The 22,759-nt window shown below is 33.3% G+C and overlaps 1 protein-coding gene across 4 annotated transcripts in view; it reads left to right on the forward strand.

Annotated features, from left to right (window-relative positions):
* PTBP2 (polypyrimidine tract binding protein 2) overlaps positions 1 to 22,759 on the forward strand; it is an 84,442-nt gene that overhangs the window by 59,180 nt on the left and 2,503 nt on the right. For 2 of the 4 annotated variants that reach the window (XM_027598559.2, XM_027598570.2), the window contains exons 9-13: positions 14,434 to 14,588; positions 16,040 to 16,073; positions 16,491 to 16,583; positions 22,286 to 22,502; positions 22,601 to 22,678. In XM_027598559.2, coding sequence (XP_027454360.1) covers positions 14,434 to 14,588; positions 16,040 to 16,073; positions 16,491 to 16,583; positions 22,286 to 22,502; positions 22,601 to 22,678 — 577 coding nt within the window. The remainder of the gene's footprint in view (positions 1 to 14,433; positions 14,589 to 16,039; positions 16,074 to 16,490; positions 16,584 to 22,285; positions 22,503 to 22,600; positions 22,679 to 22,759) is intronic. The other 2 variants (XM_027598578.2, XM_027598587.2) reach the window with 1 other exon arrangement.

Consider the following 22,759-nt stretch of genomic DNA (forward strand, 5'->3'; position numbering starts at 1 on the left):
CACACATTTGTGGATATTGTGATCTTTATAAGGAACCACTTGTGTTTTGCCTTTTAAAGTAGTTTTCAAACACCCTTTATAGTAACATTCAGTATTACTTTAGTGAGGTCACGTCTTCTGGAATGGTAACTAAATCTTTTCTATGTTTATTTGCCTCTAGTGAAATTTATTAAGTCAGGTGACTTCAGCATACAACAAACTGGTATCAGTGAGATCCATTTCCTGCTGAGTCTTCCTCAAACAGTACTTGTTCAAAATGAAATAATAGATCTCTCTTTATTTCAAAGATTCTGTAAGAACACAAATAACTAGGTGATCCTTCTTTTCTGCAAATATTTAGGGGGATTCACTTTACCTTGTATAATTTTTATATCTAAGAACTTGACTGAATTTGGAATCAATATATTTTAATTGGTTTATTTTACACAGTAATTTTTTTTAAAGATTTTATTTATTTGAGAGGGAGAGAATGAGAGAGAGAAAGCACATGAGAGGGGGGAGGGTCAGAGGGAGAAGCAGACTCCCTGCTGGGCAGGGAGCCCGATGCGGGACTCGATCCAGGGACTCCAGGATCATGACGTGAGCCGAAGGCAGTCGCTTAACCAGCTGAGCCACCCAGGCGCCCCTACACAGTAATTTTTTTAAGACTAGCTTTTATACCTGGCTTCTGTTTTCCTTTTAGTAACTAGGGGTTATAGTGTCTCAGAAAATTAATTTTTTCAAGAAGGAAAACTGAGGGCTTTGTAATTAATTAGAAATCTGACATCTAAATACATAATCACAAACCTGGCAGACTATTAGTTATTCACATATTCTACTTCATAGAACAAAGTGATAAAAATCCTTGAGATTTATAAATTGAGACATCGTTACTATGATCATTTTATCATGTTTAAGAAGTGCAGTTAATTTATTAAGGGGTGGATCACTTTTAGAAAAATTGCTAGAAGTAATTTTTCATGATCTTGTTGTCTACCTTTTCAGAATTAGGGAAGATAATTTGTACAAAGAATACTTATGTTAGAGCTTTCTATGCATTTTGAGTTGAATAAAGTAGCAGTCAGCCATCTCATCATATGGCCTTAACAGAAAGGCAAAACAAATTTTTTATGAGAAATCTGTTGACCTTAAAATAATTGATAATGGAAAACAGCTATAACAAACCTTTGTTCATGAAGGTAAATCTGTAGTTCCATAGAACAGTATCTCAAGTTTTTCTGCACATTGAAATCACCAGGCCCTACCCTAGACTGAGAATCATGAATAGTGAGTTCTAGGAGTTTGTAGTTTTTTTAAGATCTCAAGATGATTTTACTGTGTAATAGAAATTGATAATTACTGCTATAGAGAAAAGTTTGTAATTTTTAGATGCTAAATTTTAGCTTTTTAACAAAGTTAAAAAGTTTTCTTTAACAAAGTTAAGTTTTCTCAGAAAACTTCTTTATAGCTTGTTAAACAGTATTTTATACTTTGTTTATTCATGCCAAATAAATATATCTTGGTATAATTGTTCTGATAGAACATTGTTTAGCTGTTAAATTGAATTTGTTTTCTTCTGTGTTTGTGATACATAAAATTAACAAGTAAGCTTTAAAATATTCTTTTAAAGTTATTTTTAAGTGATTTCTGAATCTTGTTTTGTTACTTTTGAATGGCTTATTCACATGGTAATTTTAAAAAACTTTTTACTGTCAAAGAGTTCAGTCATCATATAGCAATGTAGTGAATCCCACATTCGCATCATCTTGATTTAGTAGTTTCTACACTTGTTTTATCTGCTCATTTTTTCTATTGTATTTTGAAGCAAATCCTTGACATCATGTCATGTCATCTCAAACATTATCATAATATCTTTACAATAATGACATTTTCTTATCAAACCATAATATGATTATCATACCCATCAAGTTTGACAGTAATTTCTTAATGTCATTGAATACCCAATCCATCTTCAAATTTCCCCAGTCATCTCAAAAAATGTATTTTAAGAGTTGATTTGTTCAGAATAGGATCCTCTCAAGGGCCATACATGGCATTTGGTTGTTATTTCTCCTAAGCCACTATTAATCTGTGATAGTTCTCTGCCTTCCTCTTCACTCTCAGTTCCTCTGACTTAATGAAGAAACCTAGTTATTTTGAGAAAAAGTCCTACAGTCTTGATTGGTGTGGCTGTTTCTTTGTAGTGTCAACTTGTTCCTTGCGTTTTTTTATGTAAACCAGAAGTTAGCTCCAAAAGCTTGATTAGATTTAGGTTGTGGTATTTATTTATATTTTTCAAGCAAGAATACTTTATAGGTGTTCTTGTGTTTGATACTGTATCTCAATTGGAAGCATAAAACATCTGGTTATCCCATGTTTAGTGATGCTTTAAGATAGATTGTGGTTCAGGAGGTGACATTCTGAGCCTTCCATTATATTTCTCTAATGGCTTGAGTAGTATCCACCAAAGATTGGTGCGTTAATTTATTTCATTTGGGGGTTGTGAATGTTGCCTTTCTCCCTTAATTCACATTTCTCTATATTAATTAGTTGAAAATCTTTACAGAGTTTTCCTTCATCAACTAGGGCTGTTTATCTTGTAATATGGTTTGTACAGGACAGTTAAATTCTTGCATTTGTTTGTTTTTGGCGGAAGAAATTGATGCCCAGCTTTTGATTTTTCACTAATTTTTAAACCAGTGTATGAATGGGTGTACAGCCTAGCTTCTTCCCAGTACTGCTTTAAACTCTAGAAACTGTAGGTTGCCTCCAGGTTCTGATAGCCCCAGAGTGGTTTGAGATAGTGACTTTAGTCCAGAAATGAGCTGTTTTGTTTATTAATGTAATATTTTTTATTTTGGTCTTAGTGGTTCAAAAAAGGGAATGGGTGGTGGATAAGGGACTAAACAGAGTTAATTAAAATTTAGATCTGTTTCTCTCGAGAAGGAATTCATCCCCCTAAAATAACCAGGAAGCATTAGTATTTCCTTACTAAATACCACTAGAATATACACTTCTCTCTTGTAGTTAATTGTGAGAGAAAAAAAAATGATCCACAGATATGAGTGTGAGTTTTCTCAAAGGATTAAAATCCCTTAGGTGATGTTTTCCTTGTATCCATGTGTATGTGTAGTCTGTTTATAGTTTTTAAATATGATTCTATAGGATGTGCAATGAAAACAAACATCTTTTGTGAAACATGGGTATTTTATATGTGCTATTACAGTAGAGTGATGAGGGGGGAAACTGCAAAGCTAGACTAATTGGAAATTAGTATGTAGCAGTGAGCTAATAGAGCAGTATTCATATGTTTTCTTATATTTAAATGATGCCTATGTTTTCCCATGTGTGTTTTTAGAAAATAAGATATTCATTGTTGTCTTTTAGATATTATTTACTAAATTAGGGTGTTTTAGTATCCTCCAAGGTGAATGCCTTTTGGAAATTCTTACTTGTTTTTCTACTGAACCATTCAATAGCCACAGAGCTTAGGAAGAACAAAATTACCACCTGGGATTTTCATGAATTTATAAGGCTACTTTCAGTTAATTATTGTGGTATGTAGGCCATTAAGTAGACTTTTCTAAAAAGAAATGGTGGTCGAAATGAGTCTTAAGTATACTTTATACCAGTTTCTAAAAGGTGGGGTCTTGTAGATGATTGGTATAGGTAGAAGGGGTTAGCTGTTTTTTTCTACCACTATTTGTTTTCCCTATAAAAATTTGGCTCCACTATCAAAATGCCTAGATCTTTTGGGGTAATTCCTGTGATAGAAATAAATATTTAGAAAATTGCTAGTTTAAAAGGAGTTACTTAGGTGCCACCATAATTGCTACAGTTCTTCATATATCATGTAGCAAAAACACATGAAATACTATGGCTTAGAATGAAATTGTCTCAATGCCTGGAACCAAAAGGTTGTCTGATGCATATGGATACTAATCACTAGCCATTTCTTGAATATGTATTAAGTGCCCACATCATTCTTAGCCCTTGTGAGTTATCCTCACATTATCCCTAAATGAAATTATTCTTATTGTCCCCCACTTCATAGATTTAGTAACTGGGACACAAAAAGATTAGCAGTGTGCTCATATTCCTGTAATTAGTGAGTGGCTGAGATAGGCATTCTCTCAGTCTGGCTCCAAAGTTCATGCTCCTAACAAACAATTGAATAAAATATACTATAGATTAGCTGGGCCTTTTAGCCTGTCTTCTTTTCCCCTGTGGAGTTAATAATAGAACAATGTCATACATGTAGTAAATATGTAAGTCCTATAATTTTAATTTTCCCCCATATACTAATTCCTTTTTTCCCCCATATACTAAGGTGTTTTCTGTTGCCAAGACAGATTGTTTTTTTGTTGCCAAGCCCATTCAGTGTTTAACCTGGTTATTATATGATTGAAAAATCAAAAGTATTGTTCATGTGTCCCTTCAAAATTGAATCCAAAATAGATATATATATATATATAACACACAAACCAAAATATAGTAAACTGAGTTTGTATTTTTACATTTTCACAAAATGTACATTAAAACTTAAAAACTAAAATCTTAATTTTAGCAAAGCCCTAATCTATAATATCTCATTATAAGACTGCATTATAGCAAAGAAAATTATGGTCATAAAATCAGACTGAATAATTCATCTACTACAGACGCATTTGCAAGTCATCGTCCAACAAAAACTAAAACAATTACAAATACACAAACATTCTAGAAATACTTCCTAGAAATATTAAGCTACATAGATTTTTAGAGTGTATCACTGAATGCCTTAACATTAAAAATTTTTTTAAAAGCCATATAATTAGAAAAGTAGTATTTTATCATGTTCAATGTATCATATTTTTGGTCAGAAGTCACATGAAAATACCTGTACTAACTCACTGTCCCATAACTTTGGCTTTCTCATTTCATATCTGTTTTAACATGTAAGAAGTAAGAAACTATAGAAGTTAAGTTGAAACTTCTCTACGAGTGCATTCTTAGATGAGTTCTTTGGATTATTGAACTATCCTCCATTTTGCTATGGCTGAATTTTTAAAATATTAGTTTCTCAGTCTTTAAAATGTTAGTTTAGAAAAGAAGTAATGAGCTGAGATAGAATTGTTCATTTAAAATACCTGTCAATGGATAAAATTTTAACTTCTAAATCATAAATTAACTTGAAGCAATAACCTTTAGTTTAACTCTTTGAGTCCTATTTAAATAATATTTGAATGACTGTGTGTTGAATTATTTTTGTTTTCTTGGTAAGGGAAATGTTGGTGGTAGTTGCATACTTTGGAAGTATAATGGGCCACAGGTGTGATATGAACATTAGAAGAAATAAGGTTACCATGTCAGTGCATATTTACTTATTCCCCAGCATTCTCAAATAGGATAAGCTTATTCCTGTAGGGCTACAATGTTATTCGTAGACTGCCTTTTAACTATCCAGGATAAAATCTTCATATAAAGTTCTTAATGGATGATCACATAGCCTTTGCTTGAAATAATCTGTTAGGTTCACCCATTATATTGTTCTCAGGTATAGTTTTAAGAAATTTTATTTACCTTTATTTTCAAGACAGTCTGTCAGAGATTTGAATTTATTCTAGTGTTACTGTTCATATTTTTCAGGCTAAACAGCCTGAATTCAGTAGTAACCAACGCTAGCCTTTGGATATAAAAGGTAGGTTTAAATTAAATCAGACTGTAGATTTTATTTTGAAAAAGTGTTGGTTTTTAAGAGTTGACAGTTATATATATATATATATATATATATATATATATATATAGTATGGCTGAAACAAAGAAAAGCCAGTATGTTACTGCTGCTTCTGTAATTGATAGAATAATAACTGTGTGTGTGACCACAGTATAAAATGTGCCTCTATCTAAAGCAGGTGAAAATTAGGTAGATTTTCACTAGTTCCTCTAAAGATACACCAAGAAAACAATAGGTAACATATAGGAAATCTCATTTCAGTTCTTCTCTCGATCTTTTTCCCCCTGAGTTCTTTCTAACTTCATTATTTCGCTTCCCTTTTAGCTTCTATACTTTTTTTTCCTGTTGATCTTGATTTTAATTTAATGGTGTTACTCTCTGAGTCTGCCTTTCCTCTCTATGCCTCATTTTCTAGATATTTCTGATAACCTTGTTAAGTAATTGGCATGAGCATTTCATACCTCTGAATGGATTCTGCCTCACCTCAGTGGCATCCTCGTTAATTCATTCATTGAATTATTCAGCGTTCATTTTAGCACTGTGCTAGGCACTTCAGGGATTCAGAAGGTTTCTGTTGTGTAATCTGGTTTACAGTCTGGTGGAGGCAGCAAACATCTGAGTAGCTCTAATGTGAGGCAAAGTGAAATCTGTAATAGAGTTGGTGTCATATTAGAACATAATGAAATGTCTAATGAGACTCATTATCTGAAGGAGAAATTGGAGGGTTTTATGGGCCAAAGGCCATTTGATTTGGATATGAATAAGAATAAAAAACAGCATGAGCAGATGTGATAAAGTATATATCATGTTTAGGGAGTGACAAGCATTCACTTATTAACAAGCCATATTGGAGACTGACTATTAATGTCTAAATAAGATATAGTTGTGACTCTAAACCAGGGACATGAAATGAGAATGAAGAGAAACAAATATGGGAAAAATTAAACATAAAAGTAATAGTACTACATGGAACACTACATCAAAAACTAATGATGTTTGGTGAGTAACATAACATAATAAAAAAAAGTAATAGTACTTGGCATCTTATTGATATGAGTACTTATGAAGAATTAAACTTGGGGAGAAGTCCACTAGACAGTAGGAAATTCTGCCTACCACTTGGACAATAGTTCCATGAGCTTGTGAATTGGGAGAACAATGTGATATTTTAAAAGCTTGGCTTAAGATTCTTCAGATATAAGAGGGCGAGAGGATTAATGACTTGAAATTAAAATTGAAACTTAAGCAGTGCACATTTATATTGTGGGAAAAATTAAGAAATTGAGGGATTAAATAGGATTAAAATTAGAAGTTCCTATTCAGTTCAGTAGTTCCCATAAGGTTATTCATGAGGGTGGGTATAAATAAAAATAATGGATTAAGGATATAAATATGATAAGAAAGCATTTATTACTCTTTGAAGAAGTGTGCTATAAAAAAAGGAAAGAGAAATGGAAGGGTAGTTCAGTAAAACAGGGCCGGAGGAAAAATGTTTGCATTGAGCAACTATGCATAATCATACGGGCTCCAAATCCAGATGTCCTGAGTTCAAAATCTGTGTCAGCTTCACTGTCTTGGCCTCCACATTTGTAATGGATGTAATGACAGTGTTACAAGGCCATTGTGAGGATTAAATATGTTAAGTGCAGTTTGTATAGTGCTTGGCATACAATGAATGCTCATTTCATATTAACTAGTATTTTTTGTGGGGTTTTTTTGAAGATTTACTTATTTTAGAGAGCATGAGTCGGAGGGGGAGAAGAAGAAGGAGAGAGAATCTCAAGCAGACTCCTTGTTGAGTGTGGAGCCTGACACATGGCTTGATCTCAAGACTCTGAGATCACGACCTGAACTGAAACCAAGAGTTGGACGCTTAACCCAACTGTGCCACCCACGCACCCCTAGTATTTGTTTTTAAGGCTAGCTTAAGTCCTAGAATTGATTGTAAAGGATTGGATCTAGAGTATAGTGAAAATGCTGGAGCCTAAAAAAATAAAAAAGTACTTGCTTGCTTAGGATCATTGTGAGAACTAGAAGGGATTATTATCAAGCTCACATAGAAATATGGGGGGGGGGGAATGTAGGGGCAGAGCTGGGACCAGAACTGAAGTCATCAGTTACGTAGTCCATATTCTTTCTTCTCACCATTTTATGTTTTTATGAAGAAAGGGAAAAGGAGAAAACAGATGAAAGGGAGTACTTTTGAAGTTGGTTGAAAAATTTGAGGAAATTCTGATCTCATTCTTAGACTTGCTGAACATACCAAGATTGAGAGTAGGATGTGGGGCTTAGGTCTGATGGGTTTGTACAGAACCCTTGCAGATAGACTTGGATATCAGCTAATGTTAAATACCAGAATGTTTATGGAATCAGTTTTGGGGTGTGTATGTATGTTTTCACTCTAGTGCTCACTACAGCAGCACATATACTAAAATTGGAATGTTTTCACTCTATTACTTACCCAGATGAAAGCTTAGCCAAAATACAAGATTGGATTTATCCATGTCTGGCATTGAAAGAACATCAAAAAAACACTTAGGCTACATTGTAAAGTCAAGCCAAGGAAAAATAGAAAGGGAGCTACTCAACATAGAGGCCAAAAGTGGGTTCAGTAATTGTATGGAGTACGAGAATTGAGAAAGATGGAAGAATGAAGTCAGGAAAGGGGATTTTAAATATTGGAAAAAGAGAAAAATCAAAGATGTAGTAAGAGAAGTTGCTAAAATGGATTGATGTAGTAAAAATTGTCAAAGAAGTTTTTAAAAAAATTGTGAACCAAGGGTGTTTGATGTATCACAAGATGATGATGGGCTGGGAGAGGAGGAGGAAATAAAGCCAGGTGCTAAAGTCTTTCTGTGATGAGATGAAATGTTCCAGTGACCTGATGGTTGTTTTGATGAGAAAGGATTGGATGCAGAATCTGTCTTAATTGATGGTGGTAGAACTGCAGTATGAAAGCAACATTGGATGGTAGGGTAGAAATGATGAATAATGCATCCTTTTTCCTTCCTTTGGGGAAGGGTTTAGGGAGATAAAAATGACTTTTTGAGAGGGTTATAAGAAAAGTTTCATTAGGATAAAGCAAGCTTTTAATTAAAAAGTTTCTCTAAGGAACACATTGAATAAAAATGTAGTTGTTAATGATAGAAAAGAGAATTCCAGCAGGCAAAATAAGGAATTGAAAGGAAGGTGGTAGAAGAGGAGGAATGGATTGTTTCAGGAAAGAATAGCATTTGTCATTCTTGTCAAAATTGAAAGTTTCAGTTTCAAATCAGGAAATAAAATGTAAAAAACTGCCCTCCCCACCCAAGACCCTATACTTGCTGAATTAGAAAGGGCCTCAAAGTCCCACCCCCTATCCTCTATTCAGTAGTATGTGAGACAACTACCGGATGTCTTGAACCAGAGTAAAGAAGTTTTAGGTTGGGAAATGAAGGGATAAAACAAATTCTGTACCTTTAAAAATCATAGATAAAATTGTCATAGTCAACAGGAGCCTAAGGAGACATGACTAAATGTAATATGGGATCCTGGAACAATAAAGGGTATTAGAGGCATACCAAGGAAGTCTGGCAAAGTATGGACTTCAGTTAATATTGATTAATTGCAGCAACTATAGTAATGTAAGATGTTAATAATAGAGGGAAAAAGAAGTGCCCAGGTTATATAGGAACTGTAGAATCTTCAGTTTTTCTGTAAATCTAAAACATAAATTTTATTAAAAATCATAGATAACTTTGTAAATGATTTAAAGTAAGTTAACAAAAAGTTTAATTCTTCTGAACAAGATTAAGGATGTCTATGTGACCTTAAGGGAAGAGGGCTAGATAAGTAAGTTATATCCCTTCATCCCACTGGACCTTGTATCCTGTACATGGCTGTGTGTTCATCCATTTCAGTGGAATAAGGGTTAGCAATAATAATGTGTCAGAACGAACATGAGCAATTTAAAATTGCCGAGTCACTCAAAATGTCTGGGTGGCCCACCTGATGAAGATCATTTCACATGGAAAGTATCCCTGTGATACCTTTGTATGGCAGTTTATGAAGCTCTTCCACATTATTTTGTTGTAACAGTCCTGGAAGTAGAACAGGTATTTTTGATCTCTCATCATCAACATGCATTAATAATGTTTTTTCCAGCATACCTGCTGCCTTAGCTAAAGATGTAAATCATTAAAATTACAGCTAAAAATATTTTGCTGGAGCCAATGTATATAACATGTTTTATACAATTTTTACAAAGGGAAGATGGTAAATTTATTGACTTACAGCTAGGAGTTAATATGAAAAATACAGAATTTTTCAGAATTTATCATTGTGGTGTAAATAGTGCATCATGAAATATTTTGTATGTTGTTTTTATTGTAGAAGACATTTAGATTAAACCTAATTTTTTTTTTCCTGATTGACAGTAATTTTTCAGAGAAGAGCATACTGAGAGAAATTGTAGAATCTTTCATTAGAGGCTTTAAAAGTCCAGTAAAAACTCAAGACTAATTCCAGGGATTTAGAACTGTGTAAAGATGGCTTAAATAGCTTTTCTAAGTTATCAGTCTGGGGAGGGGAGGGGCGGCGGGGAGGAAATAGTGGAAGAAAAGTACATGCTAGTGGCATCAAGTACAGTGACTGCCCTAATCTCTTAAAGTACTCTTACACCATACTCTGGGCTTCCTAAGATGAATAAAAATGACTTGGTAGAATGAAGGGGGGGGAAATCGGAGGGGGAGACGAACCATGAGACTATGGACTCTGAGAAACAAACTGAGGGTGTTGGAGGGGTGGGGGGATGGGTTAGCCTGGTGATGGGTATTAAAGAGGGCACATACTGAATGGAGCACTGGGTGTTATATTCAAACAATGAATCATGGAACACTACATCAAAAACTAATGATGTATGGTGATTAACATAACATAATAAAATTAAAAAATATATATATAACCTGACACACTAGCACAGTGGCCCAGATTATAAATGGATAAGTGATAATAAATCGAAAAGTGGGGAGACATGAAGTAGACAGTGGGGATCTCACAGCTTACATTCCACTTTTTTGCTAAGCTTCCCCTTACCTCCATACTAGGAGGTAAATTGCATCTCCTTTGAACCCATTTTCTCACTAGAAAATTTGCAGTCTTATTGTTACTTAAAGTGCAGTGTTAATAAAAGGTGACATTTCCTGGCATTTAAAAAAAAAAAAAAAGTCTGCCGATCTGTCACACTAAGACTCCAGCCTGGACTTTTAATTTTCAGTTACTATTTTAAATTAATTTCAGTTTTCTTTTAATTCTCAGTGATCATTTTTCCGTAAGTCTTGATGTTTTAAATAATTTTGTGCCACCAAGTTACCTACCTTCATTGTAAAACCCAGATTTCAACAAGAAATGTATTTCAAAAACAGTTGTCTTGAATATTTAAAGTTTCTTAGAACAAATTTTCTATCACCTTTGAATATTTTGGTGAAGTTTTCATGAGATTGTTGAATTGTATATTGACATTGTAGAGATGTATTTCAAAAGAAGCTTTTCTGCAAAAATGAAGTATTAAGCTTAGACTGTCGTGTTTAGATTGATACATCAAATTTAGGTAGATTGGTATTTTATATTTCATGAATTAATAATTTTCCTTGAAATGTCAACAGGGAAAGATGAGTAATAGATGACTTAGAGCTTAATTCTGGAAGTGTCAGTAGTGTGTAATCTATCTGCATGTCTAACATTCTTTTTTCTTTTCTTTTTATTTAATATACCCATACTCTCTTATAGCATTTTCTTTGAAATGAATAAATGTATTTTTTTTAATTCCTTAGCATTTCTTAACCTCATGTGTACAAAATATACCCAAGTATACATGGCAGTGGTTCACAAAATACCTAGAGATTTCTTGGTCTCTAACAAAGTCAAAACTATATTCATGACAATACTAAAATATTATTTGTCTTTTACTCTTACTCTCACCTAGCATACATTACTCTGAAGGCTAATAGAATATGGGATGTGTTCTTGTTCTTTTTAAAACAGTTCTTGGTTTTTATTTCTGGTATTTTGAATATCAGTTGACATAATCCAAATAAACAAAAGGTCTTTGTGGTCCTCAGTAATTTCTGAGTTTACTTTGTAAAGGGGTCCTGAGACCAAAAAGATTGAGAACTTTTTCAGTGTGGGGATACAAAGTTCAAGACAATTCTATTAAATAGTATTTTAATAAACAGAGGATGGTGGTAAGAGTCAAGAGATGGACAGGGAAAATGCTAGGGATTTAGGAAATTGTTTAGATTAATTTTGGTATCTAATTATAATTAGTTGTTCAGTTAAATTATTTTGGTTTAGTGGGCCCTGAAAATTGTTTGGTAGAATTGGAAATGAAACCAGAAATTAAACGTTTAATTTTTCATTGTGGACAAGAGCTGAGGCTCAAATGTCTTTCTTTGATGGATTAAAAAAAAAATCTTTTATTCTTAAAGGAATTTGAGGATTGATACTGAACTTTTTTCTTCTGCATGCCATGTGTTGTTGGTGTTTGTTTTGGGCCACCGACTGGAACCCATTAAGACCAAGAAACTTAACAGAATTTTAAGCACTTCTTCCACGGAAGAGCAGCAAATTAAAGGCAGGGAAACAAGGGAATGATTTGACAATGTAATGGCTACATCTGGAGTTTCTGCCACCAATTATTGAATAAATTGTGTTATCAACTTTAGTTGAATGCTATGTACACTGAGCCACAACTACCTGAAAAATACTTTCAAGGAATGATAATTAAAGGAGGAGGGGGAGAGGTCATTTTCATTGGCAGCAAAGTAAGATACCCATTGAATATTTAATGGAAACAACCTATAAAGTATAATGAGAGCTACAGTATTTAATGTGGGGAAGTTTGAAATGCTGTAGAATAGTTTGCAAAGGTCCACCACACTAGTGGATCCAAAAAGGCATCAAAGACTACTAAAGACATGAGAAGTTTTTATTTTAAAATTAGATACTTGTTTCTGGGTTTTACTTTTAAAATAAAAAAGGATGAAAAATAATACATAAAATGGATGAGCGGATGGAACAAGATTGGCCATGAGTGCCATGAGTTAATACTTGTTAAACCCGTGTGATGGGTGTGTGGGGTTTGTTATTCTAGTCTCTTTCTCTCTCTCTCTCTTTTTTTTAAATGTTGGATATTTTCCATAACAAAGAATAAAATCTAAAAAAGAAAATGGAGAAATAAGAAAAAGGGAATCTGGAAAAGTGGGCAAAAAGCACTAAAGCTCATCCACAAAAAGATTGAAAAAAATATTATTCCACTGTTGAACTGCTCAGAGAGAAGAGAGAAAAAGAAATTGGAGGGAGGGGCGCCTGGGTGGTTCAGTCGTTAAGCGTCTGCCTTCAGCTCAGGTCATAATCCCAGGGCCCTGGGATTGAGCCCCCGCATAGGGCTCCCTGCTTGGCAGGAAGCCTGCTTCTCCCTCTCCCACTCTCCCTTGCTTGTGTTCCCTCTCTTGCTGTCTCTCTCTCTGTCAAAAAATAAAATCTTTAAAAAAAAAAATTGGAAAATATTTATTAAGTCAAACTGCAGATAATAAGAATTGTGACTCTTAACCCTTCAGACTGTCAATGAAATCAGTTTCTATAAAGTAAAAAGATAAAAAAAAAAAAACTTGGCTAAAATATTAAGAGATCTGAAACCAAAGGCAACATCACATCCTTATGACATACACAAGAAGGCTGGTGGAAAGAGAAAAGAAGAAATAAAATATGAACTTAACGGGACAACAATACTAAGGGCCATTTCTCTCCAGGTATGTCATGAATTAACTTCATGTAGGTTGGATGTTTCCTTTTTCATGGGAAGGAGAAAAATACAATTCATTAGTGAACTAGTATTTATTGAGATATAAACTGGCATGGAAGAATTGAAGGGAGGGAAGGATTTTGAGTTTATTCTTAAATGGTGAGAAAAAATTCTCTCTAGAATAAATGACTGGCGTATCTTAAACATGATAGAACAATAGTAAGACTGGAAAATAGAACAATTGAAATAAGGAAGTGGTAAAACTGGTAAGCAAAAGGTAGGAAAAGGCTGAAAGAGAAAGCTTGCGTGTTAACAGTGACATTTTCTCAGTCTTTCTACTGGGGAAATGTGTTTGAGAAATTTGTTGTGTTCATTATGACTACTTGAGTGTGAAATTAAGGCAAATAAACTTTGGTAAGATTTTCTTTAGGTCATTTGAATGAATGAATTAAATAATGATGTGTTCCGGGTGATAGTTCTCCAAGAACTGAAGAATTTACTATATTTGTTTCATAAACTGTAATTGTCTGCTTTCAAGTATGAGTTTATGAAGAAGATAGCACTTGTATAACAATGTGTTGAGTTATTGTTGAAGATACTTATTTTAGATGTGCCTTCTTGCTATAAACCATGGAAGTGAATTTTTCAAGTTTCTGACCTAGAAATATATTCTTTATGCTTTGTTTGCTTTTCCATAGGAAATGGAATATTATATATTTAATTTTTTAGCATACTACAGGTATGTACCTTAGCCCTAATATTTAATGATTTCATTGAAACCAGTTAATTTTCTCTAATTGCTACATTATCAGCAAACCATTTTTCTAAATGTTATAAAAATTAACTTTCAGGAACCATTTGGAGTGGTCAGCCCTAAGCCATGCAGCCATCGTGCTTAAATTGGTTTTTGTAAACGACTTGTGTGTGTTTCGTAAAATATGCTTTATTTTAAAATTAGGGCTTCCTGTTGCAGCTGTTCCAGGAGCTCTGAGTCCTTTGGCTATTCCAAATGCTGCTGCAGCAGCTGCTGCAGCTGCTGCTGGCCGAGTGGGTATGCCTGGAGTCTCAGCTGGTGGCAATACAGTCCTGTTGGTTAGCAATTTAAATGAAGAGGTTAGTAAAATAATTTTCTAATGTTTATTCTTTAACTCCATTTCATTTGTGAAAGTTTTTCATGTTTATTTCATTTTGCACTTGCCTTTCTTTTTATGTACATTCATTAGTCAAAGTATTTTCTGTATGTTTCTACTTCTGAATAAAATCTATGTACTTGTTTAGGTAATATTTCCTTAGTCATATCTCTTTATATATTATTATTATTATTATTATTTTTAACCTAACTACCTATTTTTCCTAAGAAAAATATGGTGAAGTACTAAAGTATGGCTTTTTCTTTTTGTTGTTCTCAAAGGCAAATGTGGTCTAATTTGCAGATTTAATTGTAAAACAATTTTGTTCTTTGCCTTTTCTAATTATTTGCTTGTTCATTTCATGCTTATGTGTCATTGCATTTTTTTAAATCTTATTTTATGTGAACTACTCTAATACATTTTTCTTTGAAGGTTCTTCCAAAGATCTTGACGAGGCACTCTTCCAGTCTTTCTTAGTAATTTTTTCTTTGCAGTTATTAGTCATTGTCTTCTAAAAATATTTTTCAACTTTATCCCCTCCCCCCCTTGTTAAATAAAATTTATTGCTGAGTTATTTTCTTTAGTTGTACATTTTATGTCTGGTATATTTTATTTTGATTGCTATGAAAGCTGGTATGAAATGTGGGAAGCTCAGTGTATCAGTTTACAATGTCCAATTTGAATATTTGTTTCATTTTTAATTGGCCTCTGTTAATACGAACATTAAGCTTATTTTATCATTTAATACTATTGTCATTCACAGTTCTGCATGCTAAAATGTTTGAATCAGAGTGCCTTTGTTTTTCTTTTAAGAATTTTGCCTGCATTTCATAACCAGCCATGCTTATGCAGTTAAAGTTCAAAGTTTAAAATTCCTGTGCATGCTTTCCTTCCCTATGTTGAGATGAAATGCTGTAATTTACTCTTTGATATAGATGTACTTTACCCATATTTGTCTTGGATGACTACATTTTACTCAGTTTTTCTTGTACAGTACATAAACCAACCATTTTCTGACCAAATTCCTGCATTTCCTATGTACTGACCTATATTTTATTTTTTTTTTGTTCCCCAATTCCTTATTTTTTTCTTCTGCATTGCTGTTTCCCTTCCCCATTTCATCCTTTTCCCCTGTGTGTTCACCTTCCCTTTCCTTGTCTTTCCCCAAATGCCCATTCCCTTCCCTGTCTTATCCTTTATTTTCCTTGTCCTTGTCTTCATTCCCTGTCTCCATTCCCTATGTTCATGCTTCTGTGCTTGAACAAATGTTCCTCGGACCAACTTGCCCCAATTAACCGCCTTGAACCATGATCCATGACCACCTCACCATTCTGCGGGAACCACCCTTCGTTATGGATGATCTGTTCATCTCCGCTCTTCCTCGACTCTTCTCTCTTCTTGTCTTACGCTGCTTGCTCTTCTCTCCTTCTAAAGATGGTTACGCCCCAAAGTCTGTTTACCCTCTTCGGTATGTTATTGTTAGCACTATACTTTTATTATTGATTTGATTTTTGTTTCACCTTAATTCTTATTTGTAGCTAGCACTTTGGCTTAAAGTTGAATAGTAAATCTTTTGCTATTTTTCTTTGCTATTTAAAACTCTCCATAGACACAAAATTTGTTTTAATGCATGCTGATTTATTTTGCATGGTCTTTAATTTAATATCATTCACATAGCTTTGAGGGTTTATCAAAAATTATTCTTTTCAAAATTCACTGTTCAAAATCTTGATCTTCTTTATTCATTTGTGAGAATGATGAGTTTGAATGAGTGATCATGTTGATGTCTGAATGTTTCATTAATATGTCAGAAAGATAATCTTCAGCTGACTTGCATGTAAAATTAATTCCATTTTTGGATTACCTCTCTGTGGCTCCAAAAAAGGTGTTTATGGAGATGTGCAGCGTGTGAAGATTTTGTACAATAAGAAAGACAGTGCTCTGATACAGATGGCTGATGGAAACCAATCACAACTTGGTAAGATTAAATTGTATGTTAGCTATATATCTTTAAATCTGAATCTGTTAATAAAAACAAACCCCTTTATGGCAGTAAGAAAACATTTTTTTTATAGCCAGGCTCAAAATGTCATGTTAATTTTCATATTTTAATGTATTTATACATGATGAACATGTTTGCATATTCTGCTGTCCTCTTACCAATCCTCAAGTACAATCTAATGGAAAACGGTTTGGGCTCCAAAATTTCAGTAAGTTTCACATAATAATGATTGCGTTTATATTAAAGATCTTTAGTGTTTTTCTTTTCTGGTTACTCTCTATAATAGAAGTTAACTGTTCATATAGTCTAAGGAATCCTAATTTTAATTATTCTAAGTATTTGTCTAAACTTAGTAACAGAAAGAGTCACATGGAAAATGTATTTTAGAGATACCAGGCTTTTACAAAATGAAAAACTTGTGCCACATACACCATTGTTAATCCCTTTTGGAATCTTAAAATATACTTGATCACACATATATTCTTACTTAGGTAGATATTTTAATTAATGTATCATTTGACTTTGTATACAATGTCAGATCACATAAATCCAGAATACAACTGCATATTCACAATGTGGTAAGACTGTAAATATCATCATGTTCTTAGCTTATAATTCTCTTTATTCAGATTCAGGGTGATGATGCCTCACATTGGCTTTCACATTGTTAATTTTGAGGTAAGGGCTGTCAGTTTTGCTGTTAACAGCCAGTGAAACTCATAAACCTGAACAATGTGATATATTTGGCCTTTGGTAGCAGATAGAAGTAAGTTTGAATTTCATTGTTTCTTACCAGCTATCATGGTAGCTCAGACAACATATAAAACTATACATCAGACTCTCCACTTTTTAAAATGGAGATACTCATCTTCAATGAAAGATTTATAAAAGTGCTAATCATGTCCTAGATGCCTAGTAAGTGTTTTCTTCTGCTGTGTATACTTCTGTGCTCGGGTAAGGGTAGTCATGGCCATTTTTCTATGTACATTGTAAGTAGCATTTTACAAAGCATTAAAGCTTTCTCAAATGTTTCATTTTTTTCTCATCACTCTGTGAGCTGTGGATGGCATTACCCTTCATAAAAAGGATATACAGGCATCATAGTTGAGAAGTACCTGAGGTAGAATTTAACCAAACTCTTCTGGATATTTTTTATATAAGGCCTATTTTAAATAAGTGGCATTTTAATTTTTACTATAGTTGCATTAGTTTGCTTGGGCTTTTAAAATACCACAGATTGAGTGGCTTAAACAACAGAAATTTATTTTCTCAGGTGCCAGCAGATTGACTTTCTGATAAGGGCTTTTTCTTCCTGGCTTGCAGATGGCTAACTTCTCCATGTGTCCTCACATGGACTTTCTTCTGAGCTCTCTGGGTTTCTCTTCCTCTTACAAGGACATTAGTCTAATTGGATGAGGGCCTCATCCAACCTTCATTATCTCCTTAAAAGTCCCTGTCTCCAGATGGTCATATTGTAGGATTAGAGCTTTAATATATGACTTTTGGGAGAATACAGTTCAATGCATAACAGTACTTACATTTGTAAATCTTTTACTTCTGTTTTTTGTAAGATCTTTCTAATAAAGCTTTGACATGATTTAGTTTTTAAACTATATTTAATAGTAAATTTATTTCTCATTGCTAGATTTTGCTTTTTTGAAGTAGATGACCATAAAAATATGTACTCACACCATTAATGCCTTTAATATTGAAAAAAATACTGATTAATTTTTAAAATTTAATATGCTTTATTTCTGGTCACTGTTCTTTTGGTTTTCATAGGACTCTATTTGGAAATACTCATTGCTTCATGATATAGGTAGATTTTTTTTATGCTTAGGAAAGTAGTATGGGGGAAATACAGAGAATTAAGAGATAGTAGTGTTTAAATGTGAAGGAGATTGTTGCAAGCCTTAGAGTCCATATTAAATCATTTGAGACCACAGTTTTAAAATTTGTGAACATGAAGATTTTCTTTAATAAACATTCTACCATGCCTATTTTAGTGTTTTCTTAAATTGGATGTCTTAAGAATAATTTGTGTATGTTATCCTTAAATGAACTTTAACAGAATTTTAGCAAAATACCGAAGTAGTAGTTCCTTCATATTAAACTTTTTTTTTATTATATAGCTGCCATCTCAAAAGTAAACTTAGTTCTTCATAACAGACCTTTATCTACTAAATTACATCTATCAAAGTGTTCTGTAAAATGAGTGGAAATCCTATAACTGTTAGGATACTTGAGTAGTTTTTAAGTATGTGTATATATTGGCTTTCACAGTGGAACTACAATGAATAATGAAGAACTGTCAATCACACTTTGAGTCTTGCTGGTCTCACAAAAGAGATTTCAAGAGATCTCTCCCTCTGTCCCCCCAAGGAGGGAAATAGCAAATAGTATGGAGTATAATGGGGAAACAATAAATTTAAAAATTATGATAGAATCTAAGTCCCTGTGCACCAGGAATAACAACAGCAAATGTAAAGGAGTAAATGCATTAGTGAAAAGACAGGTTATTAGATCTGTTTTTAAAAAGTTCGTTACAAGAAAATGTATAAAGCACAAGGATTGGAAAGGTTGAAAGTAAAAGGGATATAAAAAAGATAAATCACCAGGAAGATAAAACAGTTTTATGTGTGTGTACCCCCTAATGAAATAGCCTCAAAATATGTAAATCATAAATTAATAGAACTAGAGGGAGACCTGAACAAATCTCTTAAAGGAAGAGATTTCTTCACACCTTTCTGAATTATGTCAGGCAGACAAAAAGAATATCAACAAAGATACAAATGGTGTGACTAAATTACCTTAACAATTACACATGTATAGAATTATGCATTTAACACATTGTTTTTTAAGTACGTGTGGGAACATTTATGAAAACAGGCTTCAGTAAAGAGTAAGTATCCTATAGACCCTATTCTCTGTTGCACCATTTAGAGTTAAGAACAAAAAGATACATTTAGAATTTCCCAAAACTAAAATGATAATGAAAGTACTATACGAAGTAGATACGTGTAGTACAGTGAAAGTGTTTTGACAGGAGGTTAACTTTATGAATGTTGGTATAAACCCAAGGAAAGGAGATGATGATGATAATAAAGACTAGAAATCATTGGTATAGAAGACAGTTGAGAGAAAAAAAAACAAAGCTAGAAGCTGGGTCTTTGAACAAATTAATAAAATAGACAAATGGATGTTGAGATTCATTTTTTAAAAAATGAGAGGCAACACAAATAATACTTGGAATTTTTAAGGGGATAATTGTTGATAGCTCCAATTACACATTTTTATAAACTCCTCCTGTATAAAAATGTATAAATTTTTTTTTATCATCTTTTGACTTTCCGTCATTCATTAATGTCTTCTACAGAGATTAAGGGAAAAGTAAATTATATTTAACCAAAAGTGCCATTTCCACTGTGCAGCACTGGCCTTTTCCTCTTTTATCATTGATTGCTTTGCCTATTTACACTATATTTCTTATAACTGATTTCAAGATAGAGTCCTGTTATTTAAACTTGATTCATCTTAAATTAGTAATTCAAATAATCTTTTTGTTCAATTGTGTGCCTCAGTTTTTGATAAGCTTTTTTTTTTTTAAATAAAAACCATGAAGACCCCTCATCTTCAGCCCTCATCCTCTTGAGATTACTTCAGATTCTTTTGTCAAGTCAGCTGACTACTTCCAGAGTTAGCTCTTTGATTATTTTGGTTTATTTTAATCCCATTATTCTATCATCCATCTCCTCTTGGTACAGCTACTATGCCTAGGACTTTATTGTTTTCTTATTTCTGCCCTTCGGTATATCAAAACTGAGCTGTTTGTGCAGTCTTTTCATAACTTTTCCAAAACTGAACTAAGATAGTTTTCTTTATAACAGCCTTCATCTGCTTTATACCACTTTATTCCCCCAAATTCACTTCTTATAACACATTTGTATGAGCTAGTAGTACTCTATCATAAGAAATAGAATGATAGAACTTTAAAAATGTTTTGTAATTCAAGTAAGTTTTATTATAAAAATGTACCATCTCTATGAATAATTGAATTGATTTTATAAGTGAAAATTTAGAAGTATATGTGAAATGCAGTGGAACTAGTGAATTCAGGACTAAGATGATTTTTTTGTTAGTCTCCATTGAAAATCTAAGAAAAAAACATTAACGAATACATAACACTACAGTAAAAACAGTCGGGAAGAGTAAATTTGTTTTTAAAGATTAAGAAAGCTTTAAGTGAAAAAAGAGCATAGTTTTGATTCTTCTCTGAATGGTCCCTTAACACTTTCTTTTTCAGACCTGCTTTATATTTAACTGGTTCTATACAAGTACGTATGACAAGATGCACAGAATTAACAAATTCTGTGTATCTCCGATGTCAGACTGTGTACTGCAGTATACTAATCAAATTAAAAACATTTTGAGAGTAAGGATTTTGTTCTTGTTTCCCTGCTCCCATATTGCCTTTATCTCTCTGCTTTTAATACTCTAATACTTTAAGTAGTCAAATCAGACCTTCAGTTTAAAGTATATATGACTTCTGAAATGGTCTTAAGTTGTGACTAGTGAGTAAAACCTAAAACGTAGAGAACTCTTCTGTAATCTCAGATCAGTTCATTTAGCTTAAAAATAACCCGACTGCTACCTCAAGAAGTAATGTTCTGTGTTTAAGCACTGTGCTTTGTGCTGGGATAGAGACAGTGGTTCCTACCTTCATGTACTTTGCGGTCAGAAGGAGGATTTAGATAATTAAAATAAATTGTGATGAATTTAAAAAGAAGTAAAGGATGAATATTTAGTGAGGTTCTGAACCTTTCCAGAGAAGAACGATGTTGAGAAAGGCTAGGAGGAATAATGAATGAGTTGGGAAATTGTTGCAGATAGAACAGCATGGGCACAGGGCTAAAAGTAAGAAAAACTAGCATGTCAAGGAGGTAGGTTTTGTATAGCTGGAGCTTAAAGTGCAAGGAAATACAGTACTAAAAAAACTATAACTTCCATGAGGGGTAGGATGGTTCTTGTCTTACACTTGATTATCAGCACTAACAAAGTAGTTGGTATTGTACATCATCAAGAAATATTTTCAAAGAGGCTGGGGAGATTTCATTCCTTAACATGGCTTGTACCTTTCCTAGTCTGACCTTAAGATTTTAAGCAGGTAATGACATCAGATTTACAATTTATAGAGTTCATCCAGCAGCTATGTGTAATAGAATGGGTTGGAGAAAAGTAGAAAAAATCCAACAGGAAGATAAATTAAGAGACTGAGTTATGCAGATCAAAACATTGTGACAGTGAATAGGAGAGAATGGAGAGATGAATTGAGGAATAATTAGGAAGAAGAGCATTCTAGGACTTGGCAATTAGGTTGTGGGGCAGAAGGGAGAAAAAGTTACAGATGAGTACTAGTTTCTGCAACTAAGTGTATGAGTTAGCAGGATAGGCGAGGAAGAGAGAGATTCATAATCAGGATTTTCATCCTATGAAAGAAACTGGCTTTTTTGCCAGAATGCTTGTCTAATGCAAATAAATTTAATCTTGTCACCAGTGGCTGTTGAAAACTTACTGATTTATTTAAAAATCATAGAATTCAGTTATTTCTGCCATTCTAAAAATTCTTTTTGCCTTGGACTTTAGTTAATATTCTTAATAGGAATTTTTTCTTTTTACAGCCATGAATCATCTTAATGGACAGAAAATGTATGGCAAAATTATTCGTGTTACTCTTTCTAAACATCAGACTGTACAACTACCTCGAGAGGGACTTGATGATCAAGGGCTAACAAAGGATTTTGGTAATTCCCCATTGCATCGTTTTAAGAAACCTGGATCCAAAAATTTTCAGAACATTTTTCCTCCTTCTGCAACCCTTCACCTATCCAATATCCCGTAAGTATCAAAGTTGGAGTTTAAGGGTATACATTTTAAGAATAAAACCTAAAATTTATTATTAATCTTTACTTTTTTTTTCCATCCAATTTTCCTAGTCCTTCAGTAGCAGAAGAGGATCTACGAACACTGTTTGCTAACACTGGGGGCACTGTGAAAGCATTTAAGTTTTTTCAGTAAGCAAGCTTTCTTGTTTTTAAATTAGTGACTTCATAGAAGTTAAGAGTTGTCTTCATAGTTTTTATCCTTTTTGTTTA

Source organism: Zalophus californianus, chromosome 4 (assembly GCF_009762305.2).
Source record: "Zalophus californianus isolate mZalCal1 chromosome 4, mZalCal1.pri.v2, whole genome shotgun sequence".
NCBI lineage: Eukaryota > Metazoa > Chordata > Mammalia > Carnivora > Otariidae > Zalophus > Zalophus californianus.